A 19524-nucleotide genomic window follows, 5' to 3' on the forward strand; every position below is an offset into this window, starting at 1 on the left:
GGAGAGTGAGAGAGAAGGTCAAGGGGTCGGTGGCTGCATCCCTCTACCCAAGACCACAGCTCTGCTCAGGGATCCTCTCCTCCAGCTCTCTGCTTTCCGTCAGGTCTGGCGTGGGAATGGCTCCCTCCTCCTGCTAGGGATCACCTGGGGGTGCTTCACCATCCATCACTGCTTTACCCAGACCTTTTAAATAGTCCATGAAACTCTCTGTTGCCCCACAGAATGAGCCATCTGTTTCCTACCGGGACCCAGGCCCAAACACTGGGTAAGCAATTCACAGTACCCTACACCCCACCTGTAAAAAAAAAAAAAGTACATGTACCCCTTCTACCAACAGTAAAACTGAGATAAAGTGGGCCTCAGCACCCTGTCCCCTAGTCAGAACAGAGCCATGCCTGGGACCCGTGGACGCTGACTCCCATCGGGCCTGCTCGCCCTTAGACAAGGCTGCGTCCCCACTCACTGCTCCCGGCCCGAACGCAATAGCCTGAGCCCCAGGCCAGGGGCCTGCCCGTAGTTTGCACAGGGTGACGATGGGACGGCATATTAGAAATTCTGGGGAGTCGGAAAGCCCAGGGTGGTCACATTTGTAAGGCATCAGTCTCATCAGCCCCTTCCCCATTGCCACCGGATCGTGAGCCACAGAAAGCCAGGGGAGGACTCTGTCTGAACTCGGGGGACAGGACTGCTCCCCAGGGACAAGCAGCAACTGCCTTCCTTCCACACGGTAGGAAATAGTCCTTGAGCTCAGAGGCCAACCAGCCTCAGGGCTTTGCTCCTGGCCTAGAAGGATTTCAGTGACCCAGCCCACCGGGCCCTGCCCTCACCTGTTCACCTCCCTTCCCCAGTCCCGCTAGGTGCGTGACCATCCTCGTGTCTGCTTGGCTAGTCTGCAACCATCTGTCACCCCTTCCTGGCCTACCAGGCCCACCCGGGGGTAGAGACGAACAAAGCCCTCTGTCTCCGTCTCTGTTTCTCATGAACCTGAAGCAGGAGGGACCTTTGGGAAATTACTTCCTTTCTTGAGTCCATCTCCAGAACTGTTCAAAACCAACCTTTAAGGCCAAAAACTCAGTTTTCCCAAGTTTTCAGAGTCAGTTACCGTATTAAAAACACCTCCTCTTTCTGTCTATTCCTCGGCTTTTTCTCTCTTCCCAACCACAGGACAACATGACGACTCGTGGGATTCCCCCTTCTTTCAATTCCTGGAGGGGTGACCTGGGACAGGTTGCTGAAACTTTCTGGGACTCAGTTTCCTCATCTGTACAAGGGGAATGAGACCACTCACCTGCCCAGCCAGGATCAAGCGACAGAGATGGGGAAGTTCGCTCTCATTCTTTCCTGCTCCGTTCCACACCAGCGTTTCTAAGCAGCCCCCGGTGCCGGCCTCTGTCCCCAGCCACACCTGCTCCTGCCTCCCTCCACCCTTCTCTCCCACCCTCTCCTGCTACTTTCCTCCTGCCTGGAGCAGCTCCACCCAAAGGAGTTGGGAAGAGTAGGAGAGGTGGGGCCAGAGGGCACTTCACACAGAACATTCCAGAGCTCAAACTTTTCTAAGTGGCTGTTGGCAGCTGAGAGCACCTGGAAGCATAAGAGTGACTTGGGCCCCACCAGGCCCAGGGCACTGACAGCTCTTCACCCACACCCTGAAGTGCATTTCCTGCCTCCAGGAAATGTTCTTTACTTGGAGAGAAGGAGCCTGCCCACCCCAAGTAAAATGAAGACATGTGCGTGAGGAAGAGGGAGGAAATAAAGAAACGCCCGAGTTCTAGTCCAGGAGCTCAAAAGTTGGAATTTCAAGCCTTTTAGATTGGGCCATACACAGGAGTTCTGAACTCCCCTAACACCCTGTTCCAAGCCCTGCTCCGTGCTTCTCCCGAATGCTGAGTTCTTTGTTGGCATCCCTGCCCTCACCAGGGTATCTCACCTTATACCCGCAGTGGGTACACCCTCAGTGCCTAGTACACGACCTGGCACAAAATAGGTGCTCAATAAATCTGCATTGCACAGCACGGCCTTAGAATCCCAGATGCCACAGTACACCCACCCCCAAGGATCTCCGAGCAGGAACAATCCCCCAGAGGGGCCATTTCGAGTCCAAAGTCTTCCTTTCCGCCAAATCTGTCCCACCTAGTCATCTGGACAAACAGAACCGAACCTGAATGTTCCCTTTTCCCATTCCTCTGGGAAAGAAGCTTCTACACTTTCTTGCCCTGTTTCACCACTGGGAAGATATTGTTGATGTTGACCTCACGTCTGCACTGCCGCAGGCTTTCTTCCTCGCCCCCCTTCATGGAGAAGAGCACCCAGGCCCCAGCCCCACTGTTTAGGGGGTGTGCCCAGTGTAGTCACATGGAAACGGGCAGCCTCCACTGATTGGGCGTTGACTCTCAGTCATGCCCCTGACTGACTGTTAGGCCTTAAACAAGGCATTTAACGGCCCTAAACGTCATCTCCTCATCGGTAAAATGGGGTTCCTACCACCTTCCTCTCAGTGCTTCTGTGATTGTTAAACAAGATGGTGTGACAATGGTCCCACATGGTGCCACTCCTGCCTGTTGAACCTCATCTGTACCCCATCCCCCCCTTGCTCCAGCCTCTAGCTCCCTCTTGCTCTCAGCCTCACTGATTTTGCAGTTCCTAGAAAAACAAAAACAAAAACAAAAACATGCAGTTCCCTCTGACCCCAGGGCCTTTGTACATGCTTTTCCTCTACATGGAATGCTCTTCTCACCTCCCGGTTTTACCAAGTTAATGTCACTCACCCTCACATCTTACTTCTTCAGCCAAGGTCAGGTTCTTGGCTAGAAGGTCTCATAAACTATATCCCCTCCCTTTGGAGCACTATCTTAATATGTAATTGCAAGTAATTTCATTCTGGCTCCTGCTCATTGCAAGTAATTTCATTCTGGCTCAAGCTCCACGAAATGAGGAATCACAGTACGGCTTATCATTACATTCCCAGAGCCTGGCACAGTGCACAGTACATGGTAGACATACAAAATATGAAATAAATGAATCAGTGAATGAGACAAGGAATGCATGACAAGCATTTAGCACAGGGCCTTGACCAGAGCAGTTTCCCTTAAAGCCTGCTTCTCCTCTAGCTGGATCATTCTGCCTCTGACCATTTTTCCTCACAGGCAGCTTTTTCTGAATTTCCCATCATAGTCTCAGCAGGGAAATCAAGCAGAGCTTCAGAGGGTCAGCAAAGAATGTGCTTTAGTCTGACCCGGGAGGTGGTACATGAGTCAGGAAAAATGAATGGGCTGCCCACAGCCATGCTCCCTGCCCCTCTCCCACCCCACTGCCCAGACCGCGACAGCAATTCCGACCCCCACGCTGGAATCCCAGGGCACGGTGCCTGGAGGCAGGAGGAGGGCTTTGAAATAGCCCCTGGACTAAGAGACGGGAGACCAGTAAGTCCAATTTGGGTCCTGCTGCCTCCTCACTGTGGCCTTGGGCAGAAATTCCAGACTCCGACCCCCACAGCACGGGTCTCAGCCCCACATCCATGAAAATGGTGGATGTAGCTGAGCACATCTGCAAGAACCTTCCCTCCGAACTCTGTGGCTCCAGGACATATGGAAGAGGGCCAGAGGCCTCGGGGCCTTGCAGGCAGAGTCATTCGTGAAACAGGCAGGTCTTGGTTCACGACTGTCGATACTCGCTTCTCTGAAGTGTCACCCCCAAGCGGGAAACATGACATCCAGGGCCTGTCAGCCTGTGGGATAATCTCCCCTCAGACCCTCCCACTGGAGAGTGTTTGTGAGTGGGCTCCAGGCCCCAGCATTTCTGGACTCCTGTCCCATCTTCACTGCCCTGTCAGGAGCCAGGAGCCAGCAGCAAGCCTGGGGGACAGCCCCTTCCCCGGGTAGAAGGCTGGGGGGAGGAGGGAGGGGCAGCCAAGAGCACGCTGGGCTCCTCCCTCTCTGGGATCTGTTGCTGGGGGCCGCCTCGATCTGCTACGCCCAGGCAGCCTGGTTCTGCTGCCCAAACTCTGGCTGGCTCCAAGCGGGCGAAGCCTATGGGAAGCTGCAGCCATCTTCTGGGGTGACGGCAGATTGAGAGGGGCACAGCCTCAAGGTGGTGAGTGGGAAGTGGGCTTCAGAAAAGCAGATAGGGGGCACCTGGGAGGCTCTGTCAGCAGAGCATCCGACTCTTGGTTTCAGCTCAGGTCACGATCTCATGGGTCCTGGGATCAAGCCCCGCGCTGGGCTCCACACTCAGCAGGGAGTCTGCTTGAAGATGCTCTCCCTCTGCCCCTCCCCTGCTCACGCTTGCATGCATGTGCATGCGCCTGCTCTCTCTCGCTCTCAAATAAATAAATCTTTAAAAGATTTATTATTTCCTTAAAGATAGAGCCTTTAAGGAAACCAGGCCACATGAAACCAGGGCCCAGGAGGGAAGTCAGAACATCTAACATATCAGAGCTGGAAGGGACCTCAGTGCCCCCCTCATCCAAGGCCCCCTGGTGAAGGAGAGGGGGACACTGATGCCCAGAGCCACATACAGACGGCCTAGGCCCGCACCCCCTTCATTTCACCTGATGCTCTGAGTCATCATTAGAATTCTGTCCCTAATAACTTAAAGGCCTCCAACCAGATTATGTCCCCTCTCTGCTTTCCCTTCTCTGCTCACGTCCCCTTCCCTGCTTCATGTACAATGCAGGGTTCATCGAAATCGAGGGTAAAGCTGATCCACAGACATGCGAACTCCTTGAAACTGTCAAAATTATGTGCATGGGTGTCCCAATGCATTCGTGTGCGAGTGGATCCACTGCTGTTCTAAGATCCCCAGAGGCATCCAAGCTCCCAGAAAGACAGACTTCCCACCATCTGTGTTGATATGAAACCAAGCAAGGGCTTCAGGGAGGCTGCTCTCGGCTCTAAGACTGCTGAGAAAGCTTGCTCCGAGCTATGCACGTGGAGTGCGCCCCAGGCAGTGGAAGAATGTGCGTCCCTTCGCCCTCCGAGGGGGCTGGCTGCACCCCAGGCAAGCTAGCGGACGTGCCGCTGGGGGAGGAGGCAGCAGGAGGGGGGGACTGTCACCAGGTGCCACTGCCCTGGCGCCTGGAGCTGGCAACACCTGAACCTGTGCCCAGCTCGCCTGTCGGAATTCAGGCAGCATCCAGGGTGACAGCTCATCACCAGGGGGTGGGGACCAGAAGGCTATGTGGCCGGTCACCTGAGACCTGTCAGGAAAGAGAGCTGCCCCCGAGCCAGCCTGAGCAAGCTCCTCCTGAACAGCCATGCCCGGACCCCGAGAGCAGGAAGCAGCCCCACAGCAAAGCCACACTTACCTTTGGGAAGCTCGGTCACCACCTTCCCCTCATCCTCCTCTGAGGGAAGATGAGAGGGGAGGGAGGAGGAAGGAGATGCAGGAAAGAGAGGCAGGTGAGGAGGATGAGGAGAGGAAGAGCAGAAAGGAGAGAGAGAGAGATTGATTAACAGAGATTATTTCCTGAAAGACAATCTGCTGAGAGAAAGGAGGCAGGAAAGCAAGGGTGAGGCCAGGGCAGAAGAGCCCAGGGTAAGAGGTAAGGTCCACCCTGACACGGCCCTGGGGGCTCAGGACACACAGTTTAAGGAGGGCCTCATTCTCGGGGACAAAGCCGGCCCCCCTCACAGCCCGTGCACCTGGGGCTTGCATCTCAAGCAGAAGGGTGCTGGCTGGTGAGAGGCAGCCCCAGGTCCCTTCTGCTCCCCGGTGACTCAGTGTCCCCGGCCATGCAGACACCTCCGGACGGGAAGCTATGCCGGCCATGTGTCCGCATGGGTCACACATGCGTGTCATTGCCCTCCTACCTGGCTGGATCAGTCTTCCGGTGACTAAGGAAGAAAAGCCAAGTTGGCCCCAAAGGCCCCAGCCCAACCCTAAAACCAGAGTCTAGAGAACACCCTTCTGGGCTCGGCCTACTGGAAATGGCCACTCAGGGACCAGGGCCCTCCACTCTCCCCTTCCCCACAGGGAGGAGGGGGGATGTGGTAAGGAAGTGGGAGGTGTGACCTGGGGGGGGTGTACATCCGTGTGTGCGTGTCCACAAGTACACTCGGGGGACGGTGGAGCCAGGCTTCTGGCAGAGAGCTAACCAAGTCCAAGGAAACTGAGGCCAAGCCTCCAAATCCCCAAGTCAGAGGGCCCTGGGAGTGGTACTGACCCCACCTGTCCATGGGCATGAAGGCTCAAGCCCTACACAGAGAGCCCCCACTCAGGCCTGACCGCATTGTGGGCACAAAGCCAGGCTGCCATCTTGTTTCCAGAAGGGTCCTGAGAACCCGTCACTTCTGGGCACTTTCTGATGAGATCCTGAGGCCCTGCCCAGGACCACAGGGGTCCTCCAACCCCTACTCCTCCCTCTGGCCCCCCCCACCACCTCCCTTCCAGCTAGAGTCACTCACCACCTGTAGGGTGCAACAGGATGTCCGCTGGGTTGTGGGGTTTCAGGCCGAGAGCAGACAGGGGCGTCTTGGCCAGACCTGGAGGGGAGCGCACTGTGCCAAGAAGAAAGGAGACACAGGCAGTGAGCCTCGGGGTGAAGGAGGTGTGTGGAGAGGAAGAGGGGCAGGAGCGGGGACACCCCTAACTGAGGACATGTTGGTGAGGGCTGGGCAGCAGGAAGCAATACAGGGGAGCCAGCCCCAGCCCCAGGGCTTCCTTTCCTATCTCCGTGTTTCTCCACAGCTCAGAGGGTAGAGTGAAAAGTCAGGAAATGGCGCTGCCCCGCAACCCAGCCCTGGCCCTCAACCTCGAGCAAATCACTTCTACGCTGGGGCCCTTGGTGGCATCACTGCGGTCCCCTTGCATCGCCATGGCTCACAACATACACACAGCTTTCTTTGGCTATCTCTGACGTCCCCCATACTATAGTCTCTCTTCCCTCATCCTCCCGCTCCCGCCCCGACACACACACAGTCTTTCCACACCGTGCACTTGGATGGACTTGGGAGAACAAAAGGAAATGGGAAATCAAGATGGCGCATCCTGTAAAGGACGGAAGGAGTAAGGGATCACGGGCGGAGCCGTGCCAACCCTGAGACCCAGGGCAGCCCTCAACCGGAGGTCTTTGACCCCCAGCGAACCATGCCACTTATAAACCCCAGGAAGAGAGAATTTCTCAGTGTGGGGCTCTCTGTCCCCCCCCAAATCTCGGTGTTCTGGAAGAGGGAGGAGCTCCACCTCCACAATCCTTGGCCAAGAGCACCAACTCCCTGTGCACACCCCAGGGCCCTTCCGAGCCGCCCGGCTGGGTTAGAGGTGTCATGTAACACACAAGGTCAGAAAGGGCTGTCCGGCTTTTTCCCATCAGCCAAGGACATGGCCGGACTCCGAGCTGGACTGCAGGGTGGTTGGCAGGCCCAGTCACGAGATTTCTCAGTGGCAGCTGCTGTGTCTCCTAACACATCTCTAAGAAGCAAAGAAAAGAGCTCTGTGTCTCTTATCACGGCTACTGGGAGTGTGCAGAGGCCACGGGCCCTGAGGACAGGCAGCCGCACAGGTCCGCCAGAGCCCAAGCCTGCCCGCCACACACCAATGGCCCCAACAGACCAGGTGTGGCCCTCGGGTGCCTGGCCCCCACACAGCAGCTCCAGGACCCCCCCCCCCCGGACACCTCCTCCTTTCCTCAAAAGACAGAGAGACCTGCAGGAAACAAAAAGCTACAATCTCTCACTGTACGCAACATCCACAACTTATCTGTGCACATGTGGGTGTATGCACGGGTACACACAGCAACAGTGAGAAATCACAGGGGTCGGGATGGGGGCAGACTCCATCCTCACACCATCCTCAGATGCCCAGTGGACAAACACAGCAGAGGGGACAAATGTGTGCAAACGCACACAGCCCAGTAATAAGGTAGGTCTAGGCTTGCATGTCTCTATCCCTCCCTCTCCTTACACACACACACACACACACACACACACACACACACACAGATTCGGTTTCTGCCCCCCTCCAGCCCCCCTGCCCATTACTGAAAATGGTGTCTTGCAATAGACCCTTATCAAGCACTTATTAATGTTTGTCAAATGAACGAACTGGAATGTAATTAACTATGGAGGAATGAGCCCAGCCTCAGAGACCACCACTGTCCATGGAATGCCCTCGAAGCATCTCCAACCCACGGGCGTGCGTGGGTTGGTCCAGGCGGGGCAGCAGAGGTACAGGTGGGCCAGTGAGCCAAGGGGAAGGAGAGGTGAAGAGGCAGCGGGAGGTCTCTCCTGGTCCCAGCTCCGGCACCTCCAGCTCCCTAGTCCCTCATGCCCCATCGCCAGGCGTCTGGCTCTTCTGCTGAGGCAGACGAGTGGGCGGCCCCGAAGCCAAGCAAGGCTTTTGCTTTCCGAGAGCAGGATTCCTCGCATTTCTCCGCCTCTGTCTTCTCTCCCAACCCTGTGCATTGATGAAACCTCTGCTTATTCTCCCCACTGGGGCAGCAGGGCTGGCAAAGGCAGGCAGAGAAGAATGGAAACAGACACATATGGCAAAATCTAACCCTAGCTCCGCCCACGTGGCTTCCATCCCACACGGGGTGATGGCCAAGATCCTGGCTGACTGGACCAACAGTGAATCAATCGGAGCAGGTGTGAAGGTGGATGCTTAAGACCACCCCCAGGAGCGAGAGCGATTCCAGGGAGTCACAGAAGGCCACGGAGGGGGCGCCCGGGTGACTCAGTTAGTTAAGCGTCTGCCTTCGGCTCGGGTCATGATCTCAGCGTCCTGGGATCGGGCCCCACATCCGGCTTTCTGCTCAGGAGGGCTCTGCTTCTCCCTCTCCCTCTGCCACTCCCCCTGCTTATGCTCTCTCTCTCTCTCTGTCAAATAAATAAATAAAATCTTTAAAAAATAAAAAATAAAAAAAAGGCCACGGAGTTGCCTCTTCAGCAGACCACCCCGGGCTTGCACCGTCCAATATGGTAGTCACGAGAGTACCTGCCGTGGGGCCAATCAGAATTGAGATGCGCTCTAGGTGTAACACACACACCGGATTTCAAACACTTGGTATGAAACAAGAATGCAACATATCTCTTTATACGGATTCCATGTTGAAATGATAGTATTATAGCTCTTTCAAATTCAATAAAAACCTATTAAAAGTAATTTCACCAGCCTCTTTTTACAGTTTTAAAAAAAGATTGAGCACTGGGTGTTATAGGCAACTGATGAATCATTGAACACTACATCTGAGACTAATGACGTACTATATGTTGGCTAATTGAATCTAAAATTTTTTTTAAAAAAGATTGTAAGATACCTCATTAATATTTTTATCTTGATCTACCTATGGAAATGATATTTTCGACATTTGGGGTTAAATAAAAAATATTACAATTTACTTCTCCAGTTTCCTATGATGTTTTTCAATGCAGCCACTAGAAAATGCTCCATCACAAGTGTGATTTGGGCTGGATTTCCATTGGGCCACACTGCCCTGGGGAGAACCATGGTTTCCACTCCCAGCTTTGGACCCCCACATGCCCCAGGCGGCAGCCCACACATGTTCTGCTGCACAGGGCGGGGCTCTGGGGCCACATTCTTCCCTCACGACAGCCAGCCCCCAGGAGAACATACCGCCAGTTCTGGTCTCCAGTCCTCACTCTCCTCCCCTCCCTGGGCTCTCCCTCCTCTGCTGCCCCGGGGCCTGCCACCGGGACCCTGAGTCCTTCTCAGTCCTGTTCCATCACTGCTGTCCCACAGCTACCCTTTTCCAGCTCCCCCTGTCTGCTCTACCAAAAAAAAGTACACTACCCCAGCCCTGCACTCATCCGGGTCTTCTCTTTGTGTGGAAATGCCTCTGCCCTTCCGGGCTTTGCCTCTCCAGTGAGTGCCTCAGGGGCTAGAGACTAAATGTTCCTGCCTGGAGACCAAGGACGGATGAGCTGGGGACTCTGACAGGCTGAGTGTTCTGGGCCTTTCTTTCCCTGATGGAAACTAAATAGGTTGCCTGAAATGGAAGAGGTGTCCAGATGTAGACAGAAATGGGGGTCTGGAGCAAGAAGGCCAAGGGGTATCTCAGAGATACACCAGCAGGTCACAAAGAGTCACTTTAGGATGGGGGCGGGGGTGGTGTTTTGCACACAAGATGCAAAACCTCTCAACGATTAGGAAGATTCCAGACTTTGGGAGTCCAGGGGCCCCACAGAAGGTCGGTAGGATCCCAAGCCCGTAGCTGCTGCACCCCCACATGTGTGCATGTGGACAACAGAAGGAAGGGGAGTAGGGCAGGGAAGGTGAAGTGAAATGAGCCATCTGGACCAGGAGCGACAGATCCTGGCCCTGCCCAACTCTGCCAGGACCTCCCCCCAAACCCGGGGTGCTTACTCAGGCCGGGGCTGAGAGCACAGCTTGCGGGCACCCAGGGAAGACAGGCTTAGTGAGGAGCTCTTACCCCCACTGGGCGGTGGGCTGGTCGGGGAGGTTCCCTCCATCTCCTCAAAGGCCTCCTTGTAGCTGTGCAGATGGGGCTGCAGGAGAAGAAGAGGAGGTGGGGGCGCTGCCCACTGGTGGCCGTGACCCTGAAGAGCAGGGGTTTCCCAGGTAACCAGCCCACACATCCCCTTGCCAGCCCCGCCCCCCCACCCCTCTTGGGGGAAACACAAAGGTCAAAGGGAGATCCTGGCCATTCACAGCCCCACCCACTCCTTTGTCACTGAGCGAATGAAAAGCGGCTATTTGCAAAGCCACTGTCCAGCACGGGTGGAAATCAGGAGCACTTGCCTTGGAAACATTCCCCAACAGGGCCAAAGAGAAGGGGCTGGCAATGGGGGACTTGGGTCCTGCCAGAAGGCAGGAGAGAAAAGATGTCCAAAAGCCATTTATATCTAGAATAACTCGCTAGCCTGCATTTTATTGGACATGGGTCACTCATATCAGAATCTTCCAGGATGGACGTTTAAAATGCATATTCCCGGGCCCTATCCCAGATCTAATATGCTGGGATCTCTGGAGGCGGACTTGGGAATCTACGTTTATAACAAACTCCCTAGTGGTTGTTTATACTCATCGAAGTCTAAGATCTACTGCCTCCCAACTACGGACAGGTCTCAGAAATGCAAACATTTTGGCATTGAAGTTAGATCTGCCAAGAAAACCCTATACCTAGAAAGAATTCAAAACCATTCTTGTCAGTCTATATGATCTGGCTTGGAGTTTAGAGACTGTGGTCATCTGTGTCATACCCAGGACCCTTACCACCCCACTAAGCGGGGCTCTTTAAGAATTAAGGAGGGAACTTCAATCTCAGTGTTAATCTAAGAGGTGGGGGCATAAAAGTTATTTAGGGAGGGAAATGCCAGATTCCATGTGCCAGAGAAGAGATAGAGGATGAGGACTGAGTTTCCTGATAGGGCAGGGCCACGCAGGTGGCGATCTGACTCCCAGATAGTTCGGGGGGGCTCCACTACTCTCTCTGGCCACAGGATGCAGCCCAAGGACTCACCTCTTTGGGCCGCCCTCCAGGATTGAGGGCGATGGTGAGAGCCAGCTCGGGGGAGACGCACTGGACAGGGGAACGAACCCCAGGGCTACGGGGGGATGCGGGTTCTGGAGACTGGTTCTCATACTGTCCATCGCTGGCTGCCCGCCTCCGGAGAGGGGCTGGGGGCTCTGCAGGCTGCTTCTCCCGAGCCTGCACCCCTGGGAGGAATTCAGGGCACAGAGGGCAATGAGCATTTTAGGCGAGAAAGGATCGATCAGGCCCAGTTCCCCAGAGAAGGCAGTGCATCTTAGCCAGGGGCCACGCTGGAGCTGGGCCTGTCTCCCCTCCAGACTCCCCCACTGCCTCCCTCTGCCCACACCGCAGGCTTTCTCTGCAGGGTGGGGGATCTGCTGTGAGGTGGGGCTGGCCTTCACCAGGAATCTCTACCCTGCACAGGGTTGGGGCCCAAAGCACAAAGGGCTGATACGAGAAACAGATGTCAACTCCTTTCAAACCCTGCAGCCAGAGGGCCAGAGCTTCCAGGCAAAGAAGGGAAGGTGGAAAGACGAGAGACAGTCTCCAAGGTGACCGCATCAACCAACAAGCAACATCAGGCCCGTGGGGAAGAACTTTGGAAAGAGCACATAATGCATCATCTTGCAAATGGTGCTCCCGAGAAGGAACAAAGAAATGACTAAGTCTTGTCATGAAGTCCCCAGCCCCAGCTGGCCCCTAGAATATTGCTGGCCTTCTCTGGGGTTCCCCAACCTCCATCCCAGGCACCTCTGAAAACGCTTACCAACTGCCCTTATGCTGGCCCCTCATCTGCCCACCCCTTGTCTCGCCCCAAAGATGGTCCAGCTTCCCACCGCGCCCCTCCCCGCAGATCAGCAGGCAAAGGGCCTGAGGTCATGGGCTCCATCTGGTTTTCTGTATCCCCTTCCATTCCACAGGCCGAAACATGTTGTTAGCCTCGCCCTCCTTCCCTCCCACTCTGTTTTCCCACAGCTGGGCTGAGGCACGGAACCCATTGCCTCACTGAGCTGGCTCCAGAATCCTAGAAAACTTACTCCCCACGTCGCAGAGGCCAAGACCCAGCCTGAGGACAGGCTTCTTGTCTTCATTAATCTTGTGCAAGGACATTTTCAGCTCTGCCTTCACCATACCCCGGGAAGGGCAGGTTAAGTGAGGGGAAGTGCTGGGACATACCACAGGGCACGGGGGCCCCCGGCCGTGCCAGCCTCATGCCGACACATCTGGGAACACGGTCCCGTGGCACACTGCACCCAGAGACGCATGCATGTGTGCACACCACTGGTCCCCTCGGGATGTGCCGGTGCAGCCCTCCTCCAGACTGAATCATCTGCCCTCCACGGTGGGGTTCGCGTGCCCCCCCGCCCACCCCCGCTCCGGCCTGGTACAGCCACTAAGGCTGCTGTGAAAATCACATGCTGGGAAGCTTTCCTAACTTGTCATGAACAGTAGGCTGCCGATGCCAAACTAGGGACAGACACACACTCTCTCACGCTCACACACACACACACAGGCACTCCGACACACACTCATCCGATCGCGTAACTGGGGACCCCATCCGGACAGCAGCAGGACTAGTGCAGCTTTTACAAAGGCAGAGGGACCCAGGTGGGGTGCGGTTTCGAGCCTCCACTTAGGGCTCTCTCTGACTCAGAGGCAGCCTGCCTGCTATCTCAACCAAGAGAAAAGAACCCCGGATGGGGACAGTGAACCAGACTCACAAACTGCTTGACTTAAAGCAAATAAGCCCTCCTCTTAAAGTACCCTTATTTTCCAAATAGAAAAATGGGGGTCACGTAGTCCTAACATGGGTCTGTTACAACCATCAACCCGGACTAAAGACGCAGGCAGGCTCTCCCAGGGCTGAGCAGTGCCCAGGACCCCAGGGTGCGGCCACCCCAGGCTCCCAGCCGTCAGAGAGGCGGCAGCCCCCAAGCACCATGCCGCGCCTGCAGGGGCTTCCTGCCTTCGCCCCGCTTCTCCCACCTCCACCGAGCCCCTTCCTCCCCAGGCCTCCTGGGCAGCCTGGTTCAGAGCTGCCGCGCATTTCATTCCTGGCAAAAACATTAGAAAGAAACAGACATAGCCATTGATTTTCTAATAATAACTGTGACAAAGGAGGCCCATTTGGGAAAGGCTCTTGGGGTTTGGAACTAAGTTCAGCTCCAAGGTTAAAAGAAATGCATTAGGGCTGGTTTCAGTTCCGGCTCACCCAGCCCCGCAGCCTCTTTCTGGCAGATCCCTATGCCTTTGCCAGGGGTGGCTGGTTTCCCTGGTTGGGGATCTGATGTCTGCCCTTGAAAAGTGGGTCTGTTTCAATTCAAGGCCCTAAATCTCCCAAAGGGATAGAGAAAATGCTCCCCGGCATGCCCAGAAGCATCCTCCATGTTCAGGTGCTGCAGACCGTTGCAGCCGCCCAGAGAAGGGGCCGGACCGCTCGAGAGGGGCTTCCCACGGCAGAGGATGCAAGATCCTAGCCCAGTCAGCCATCTGAGAATGATCACACCTCCTCAAGTCCTGAGGCAGGGGGACGGACAGGATGACCCCCAAAGAGCTAGACTCGGCAGAAGGGGGAAGACCCCACATTCCACTCCCATGGAGACAGCCTCTCCCCCCGCAGTGAGCCCCACGGCACCAGTGGCCAGTCAGAGCCTCTCACATTCTTTGAACACAGTATATCACTGTTGTCCCCTTTGGCAGGCCCAGATATGCCCCAGAGTGCTGGAGAGCCATGTCCCATCTCCCTTGTCCTTCTCTACGGGAGGGGAGACAGGGCATGGCCGGGGCGGGGGTGGGCAGGGAAGAGAGCCCTATTGTTCCTCGGCCAAGCTGGGATGGCTGGACACAAGCTAACAGCCAGTGTCAGAGAGAGAGAACACCCCTCCCTCATGTCCCAGAGACTGACCGATCGTAAAAATAGGCTTACTCCCCGCCACCCACCTCCCCACCACCACCACCCTCAACCCCAGGACTTTCTCGGTCTCTTGGCCCGTTTCCCTGTCTCTGTCGAGGCCCCTGTGTCCATGTGGTCCACTCCCTGCACGCACGCATGCACACACACACATACATGGACACACACACACACACACATACAGAGCCTTCACCCACAGGAATGGCGGTGGGTCCGGGTCGCCCTCAGAACCTCTACCCCAGCAGGAGAAGGCGGGGCTGGAGGAAGCTCATGAAGAAAGGTGGAAAGAGTGGGGTTGAGGGCCTCTGGAATGTCTTCCTTCTAGCCCCAGGAGCATGAGGAGGGGGACGCCCTCATGGCAAGGAAGTGGCCTTTTGGATAATAACATTCAGAAGCACTTTGTGTCCTCTGAAGGCTGCTCACACACTTGGGCACTGGCCCTTCCCCACCGCCTGGAGGACAGCAGTCACCTCAGCCGAGGGCCTGAGCACAGGCCGCCAGATCTGAAGAGCAGGGTGCCAAACAGCCCCATTTCCTGCGGTTCCTCACTGCATTCCCCAGGATGGTGCTGTGTTTGAGGGAACAGCTGGTTCCAAGGCTCCCCTGAAGTACACTGGACCTGAGGCAATGAATCCCCTTCACCTAACACACACACACACACACACACACACACACACACACACCGCACTTCTGGGGGTTGCAGCCCCAGCATACATCAATGCACCCACTTGGGCAGAGCATAGGCGCCCACCGCCCGAGTCCCCTGGACAAACGCCCAGGTGTCAGGCTTCATCACACGCCTCCCCTACACCCCCCAGACTGGCCGTGTCCACCCCCACAGACCCAGCTCTTCTTTCCAGCCTTCCGATTTCCAAAAGCCTGGATTCCTCAGCTCCAGGCGACGGGGTTGGGTGTCCGACAGCATGCCTGGGGCTCCGAAAGCCAGGTTCTCCGGGAGGCCACCTGCTAGGCCAGGGCACCAGAAAGCCACACGGAGATCACACTAGCAGCCCCAGGGCAAGCCATGCCAGCTCCCCTCGGGACAGGCCCGCCGCCCCAGACCTGCCCCAGCCCCCCAGGTCCAAATGAACACTGCACTCCCCACCACTGGGCCGAGAAAGGGTGAAGGGAGGGAGAGGAGGTAGACAGGGGCATTCTGCTAGAGCCATCTCCCCATTTCCCATGGACTGGGAAGAGGAGGGTCTGTGCAAACACCAGATACTGCCATGAGGAGTCAACAATCCCCACTACCCCCTACACCTGTTCCCGGAACTGCTCAGGGCCATGGCGTGGGGCAAGCCTGAGCACAACCTTCTCCCTCACCTGGGCCTCCAGGCTCAGAGGTGCAGGGAAAACGATGAGGCAACACCCTCCCCAGAGCCGACAGCCTATGGGCAGACGTTAGTGGGCATCATCCTCAAAGAGAGCAAGGGGACCCTTGATGAAGGGTCCACCATATTGGGGCACGTCAAGCCACCACGCAAAATACACGTGGCAGGGCTATGACGTCTCCCTTTTCCACGTTAGGAAATTGAGCTCTGAGTAATCAAGAGACTTGCCCAGGGTCACATAGGGGGTCACAGGCAGAGCCAGGACCATGCCCAGGGCTTCTGACTCTTGGCCATGGGTCCTAGGATCAGAGATTCGGGATGAGGTCAGAGGGGGTGCCATGTCCCCAGAGAGTACCGCACTCAAGAGTGGACAGGGCAGCAGGTGTTGGGCACCACTCTTTGTCATGAGCCTGGTGGCCCATGCAAAGCACAACCTGGCTCCTGCTGAGACCCTGGCCCAGCAGCCTGGGTGGTCTGGCCAGGGTGGTCTGGCCAGGGTGGCTGGAGAGCGGGCTGTCCCTGCCCTCACCAAGCACACTCACTGCAAAGGCCTGTGTGTCCATGGGGAGCCTGAAAGTTCATCTAGTCACCCCAGACCGTGTTCCTATCAGTAAGGCCAAAGCCAAAAGCATCAGGCCTGTGTCCATGCAGAAGTGGGAGCACTCGCTCATGCAGAAAGGAGGGGAAGAGGGTTTAGAGAGAGGAGGAGAGAGAAGTGGGTGCGAGGGCCAGTAAGGAAAGGAGGAGGGGGTGAAGAGAACAGGAAGAGATGGAAAGAAGAAGATAGAAGGGGGAGGAAAAAGAGGTAAAGGGGGATGGAAAAAATGAACGAGGACGAGAGTGGGCAAAGGTTGGAAGAAGTGGTCCATGAGAAAGAGGGAAGAGAAGCTGAGAGCTACAATGAGGGCCAGAGACTTATAAGGGGGAAGGTGGGGAGGGGAACCAACCAGAGAGGGAGGAAGATCGGAGCCGGTGGAGAGGAGGCAGCCGAAAGCTGGTGTGCCCCATGCCCTGCAGCTTGGCATTGTACGCTGCCCACCCCCACCCCGGGGAACCGGCAGGGAGAGGGGCAAGCAGGAAGGGAAGGCAGGGGGGGAGGGGATGACACCAGGCAAGGAAGGCACCACACCCGCGTCACAGGGGACAGATGGACACAGGACACACAGAGGACGCAAGGGACGAGGCATTAAACAAGACGAAACAAAACAAAAACAAAGAGAAAATCAAGATTAGTTGTTCTGAGTCTGGGATCGGGCCACACGCTTGGAGGGAGGTGGGAGGGTGTCAGACAAGAAGAGAGGGTGCATCCAAGGTCTTGCTTCTCCAGTGGGCAGGTGGACCTCTTGCTGTCCCACAGGACGCCACATCTCTCGATTTTCTAACCCCAGCATGGGGCAAGCAGGTGACGGCCCGGGACCAGGAGATTGCAGTCTATTGCCCCACAACTCACCTGCCCTCACAGTCAACATGGCCCCATCCCGGGACCTCTCTCCTCTTGTGGTCACCTGCCTCTTCCTGGACCCAGCTGTGACCCTCCCAGCCTGAGTCCAAGGGCCACAGTCCCTAGCATCCTAGCACCCCCCTGCCCTTCGTCCTTCCCTCACCCCCACCTTAGCAACCCTCTTCCCCGGAGTCCCTTCCATTTCTACTCCAGCCCAAAGCTGCTGGGCACCACCCAAAAGCCCTTAAAATGAGCCCACCTGGATGCACTATAAGGACTTGCTATGCCCTCCTTTTATCCACCCTCGCTGACTCCCTGACCCCACAAGGGCCGCACGGGGAAACCCTGCTCCTTCCCCTACTCTCTGCTTCACGAGCTACTACTCCACACCAGCTTCTTGGCCACTTCCCCCTCGTGCCTCCAACTGCCAAATGTGGGAGGCTCTGGGACTCAGCTCTGGGACCTCTTTTCTATGTGTGCTCCCTCCCAGGTGCCATCATGCGTGCCACACTTCACATGACACCGTACACAGGCAACCTCATGTACTGGCATCGTAATGCCCACGTTCCTAAGCTCCAACCTCTCCCCGCAGAGGTTTCAAGAGCCTCTCAAATCTATCATGGCCAAAATCACACTTCGGACATTCCCTCCAAGTCTGCTCTTCCCACATGCTTACCCATCTCAGTAAAGAGCGACTCCACCCTTTAGTTGCTCAGGCCAAGAACCCTAGAGTTGTCCTTGACTTTTCTTGTTCATACCCCACGTCTAGCCTTGATGGCTCCACCTCCCAAACTGTGTACAATCTAAGCGCTTCTCACCATCTCCACAGCCCCCACTCTGATCAACAGCAGCAGTCTCCTCACTGGTCTCTCTCCCTTCCATCCTGGCCACACTGATCCTTTTAGAACAAGTCAGATGATGTCACTACTGTGCACACAGCACACAGAGTAAAAGCCAAAGTTCTTAGAAGCACCTACAAGGCCCCCTGCAAGCTGGCCCCCAGGCCCATCACCTCCTTGACTTTGTGCCCCACTACAAGCCTCACATCAGGCACAGCCCGACCTCAGGGCCTTTGCACTTGCTGTTCCGTCTGCACACTCCCTCACTGCCCAGGGCAGCCTTCCCTGATCCTATGTAAAGTGCAACCACCCACCCACCCTCTATCCCTCACTGACACTCTCCTGCTTTATTTTATCTCTGTGGCACTTATCACCCATCTGACATATTATATATGTATTTGCTATTTGTTTATTGTCCATCTCCCCCATGAAGGTAAGGGTTTTTACCTCTTTTGTTTACCGCCATTTTTCCAGAGCCCAGACTAACACAGACTAGGAATTCATGCCGAATGAATGATTGAATGGGCCTTGATGTCATCTCCTCTTTCCACGATGAAAGGTAAAAGTTGGGTTCTCAATTTGAGGTCCCGAAGCTTGATACAGGTATTTCTCTATATCTGTATTCATCCTTTACTCTTACTTCACAAGGAGGTATCCCACCTCCTCACTGAGCTTAAATCATCCACCTGCGCTCCTAGGCCTAGAGCCCCTCTTCCTTCCTTACTGGTCTTATTCTAGCAACTTCTTTCTTTCTCTTCCATCTTTTTCTTCTTTCTATTCCCTCCATATTCAACCTCTGCTCCTCCTCCTCTAAAAACATTCTCATGGCTCCTATATTTACAAAAAAAAAAAAAAAAAGGCTCTCCATATCTTGCTACACTCTTTAGCTACCATCCTCTTCCCTTTTATCATATAACCACTCAAAAGAATAGTTGATATCCTGATTGCGCTGCCTCCCTGCACTCACTCCTCAATCCTGCAGTCTGCTTTCCGTCACCACCACTCTACGGAAAGTATGTCTTTGAAAATTCCCGGGGCCACCTAATTGGCAAGCCCAGTGAATTTTTCCCCGTCCTCCTCATGATCTCTCCAGTGACATTGTGAACCCCCCCACCCCTCCTCCTGGAAACCCTTTTCTGTCTTAACTTCTGTGGTGACCCACTGTCCCTGTCTTCTCTCACTGTCCTGAACATTCCTTCTCAGCCCCCTTCCCCTCCGTTCACCTCATGGCCATTTCATCCTAAGTTCTTTTCTCTCCATGCCCTCTGATATAGATAGCTCATTCATGGCCAAAGCTTTAACCCACGTCTTTGTGAGGATGACTCCAAAACCTACAGTTCTTTCCACTCTTTCAAGCTCCAGTTCCAGATGTTTAGCTGTTTTCCATACATCGCTCCTGCCTGCAGGCTCCACCGTCACCTCAGACTCAACATACAGAACACAGATGTCTTCATCTTCCACAAAATCCTCTTCTCCTAACTCCTGGCTTATTAATGGAACTAGCATTCTGTTCCTATTCATGGAGCCTCACAGTCATCTTTGATGTCTTCCTC

General features: G+C 55.4%; 1 protein-coding gene across 15 annotated transcripts in view; it reads right to left on the reverse strand.

Moving 5' to 3' along the window:
* Positions 1–19524, reverse strand: part of TNS1 (tensin 1) — a 201537-nt gene that overhangs the window by 22823 nt on the left and 159190 nt on the right. For 8 of the 15 annotated variants that reach the window (XM_078071301.1, XM_078071302.1, XM_078071305.1 and 5 more), the window contains 5 exons: positions 16639–16722; positions 11438–11634; positions 10388–10463; positions 6402–6494; positions 5303–5341 (listed from right to left, as the gene is read on the reverse strand). The exons of 1 other annotated variant lie outside the window; for it this stretch is intronic. In XM_078071301.1, the coding sequence (XP_077927427.1) occupies positions 5303–5341; positions 6402–6494; positions 10388–10463; positions 11438–11634; positions 16639–16722 (489 nt within the window). The remainder of the gene's footprint in view (positions 1–5302; positions 5342–6401; positions 6495–10387; positions 10464–11437; positions 11635–16638; positions 16723–19524) is intronic. 6 more of the 15 variants (XM_078071303.1, XM_078071314.1, XM_078071300.1 and 3 more) reach the window with 5 other exon arrangements.

Source organism: Halichoerus grypus, chromosome 4 (genome assembly GCF_964656455.1).
Source record: "Halichoerus grypus chromosome 4, mHalGry1.hap1.1, whole genome shotgun sequence".
Taxonomy (NCBI): Eukaryota; Metazoa; Chordata; class Mammalia; order Carnivora; family Phocidae; genus Halichoerus; species Halichoerus grypus.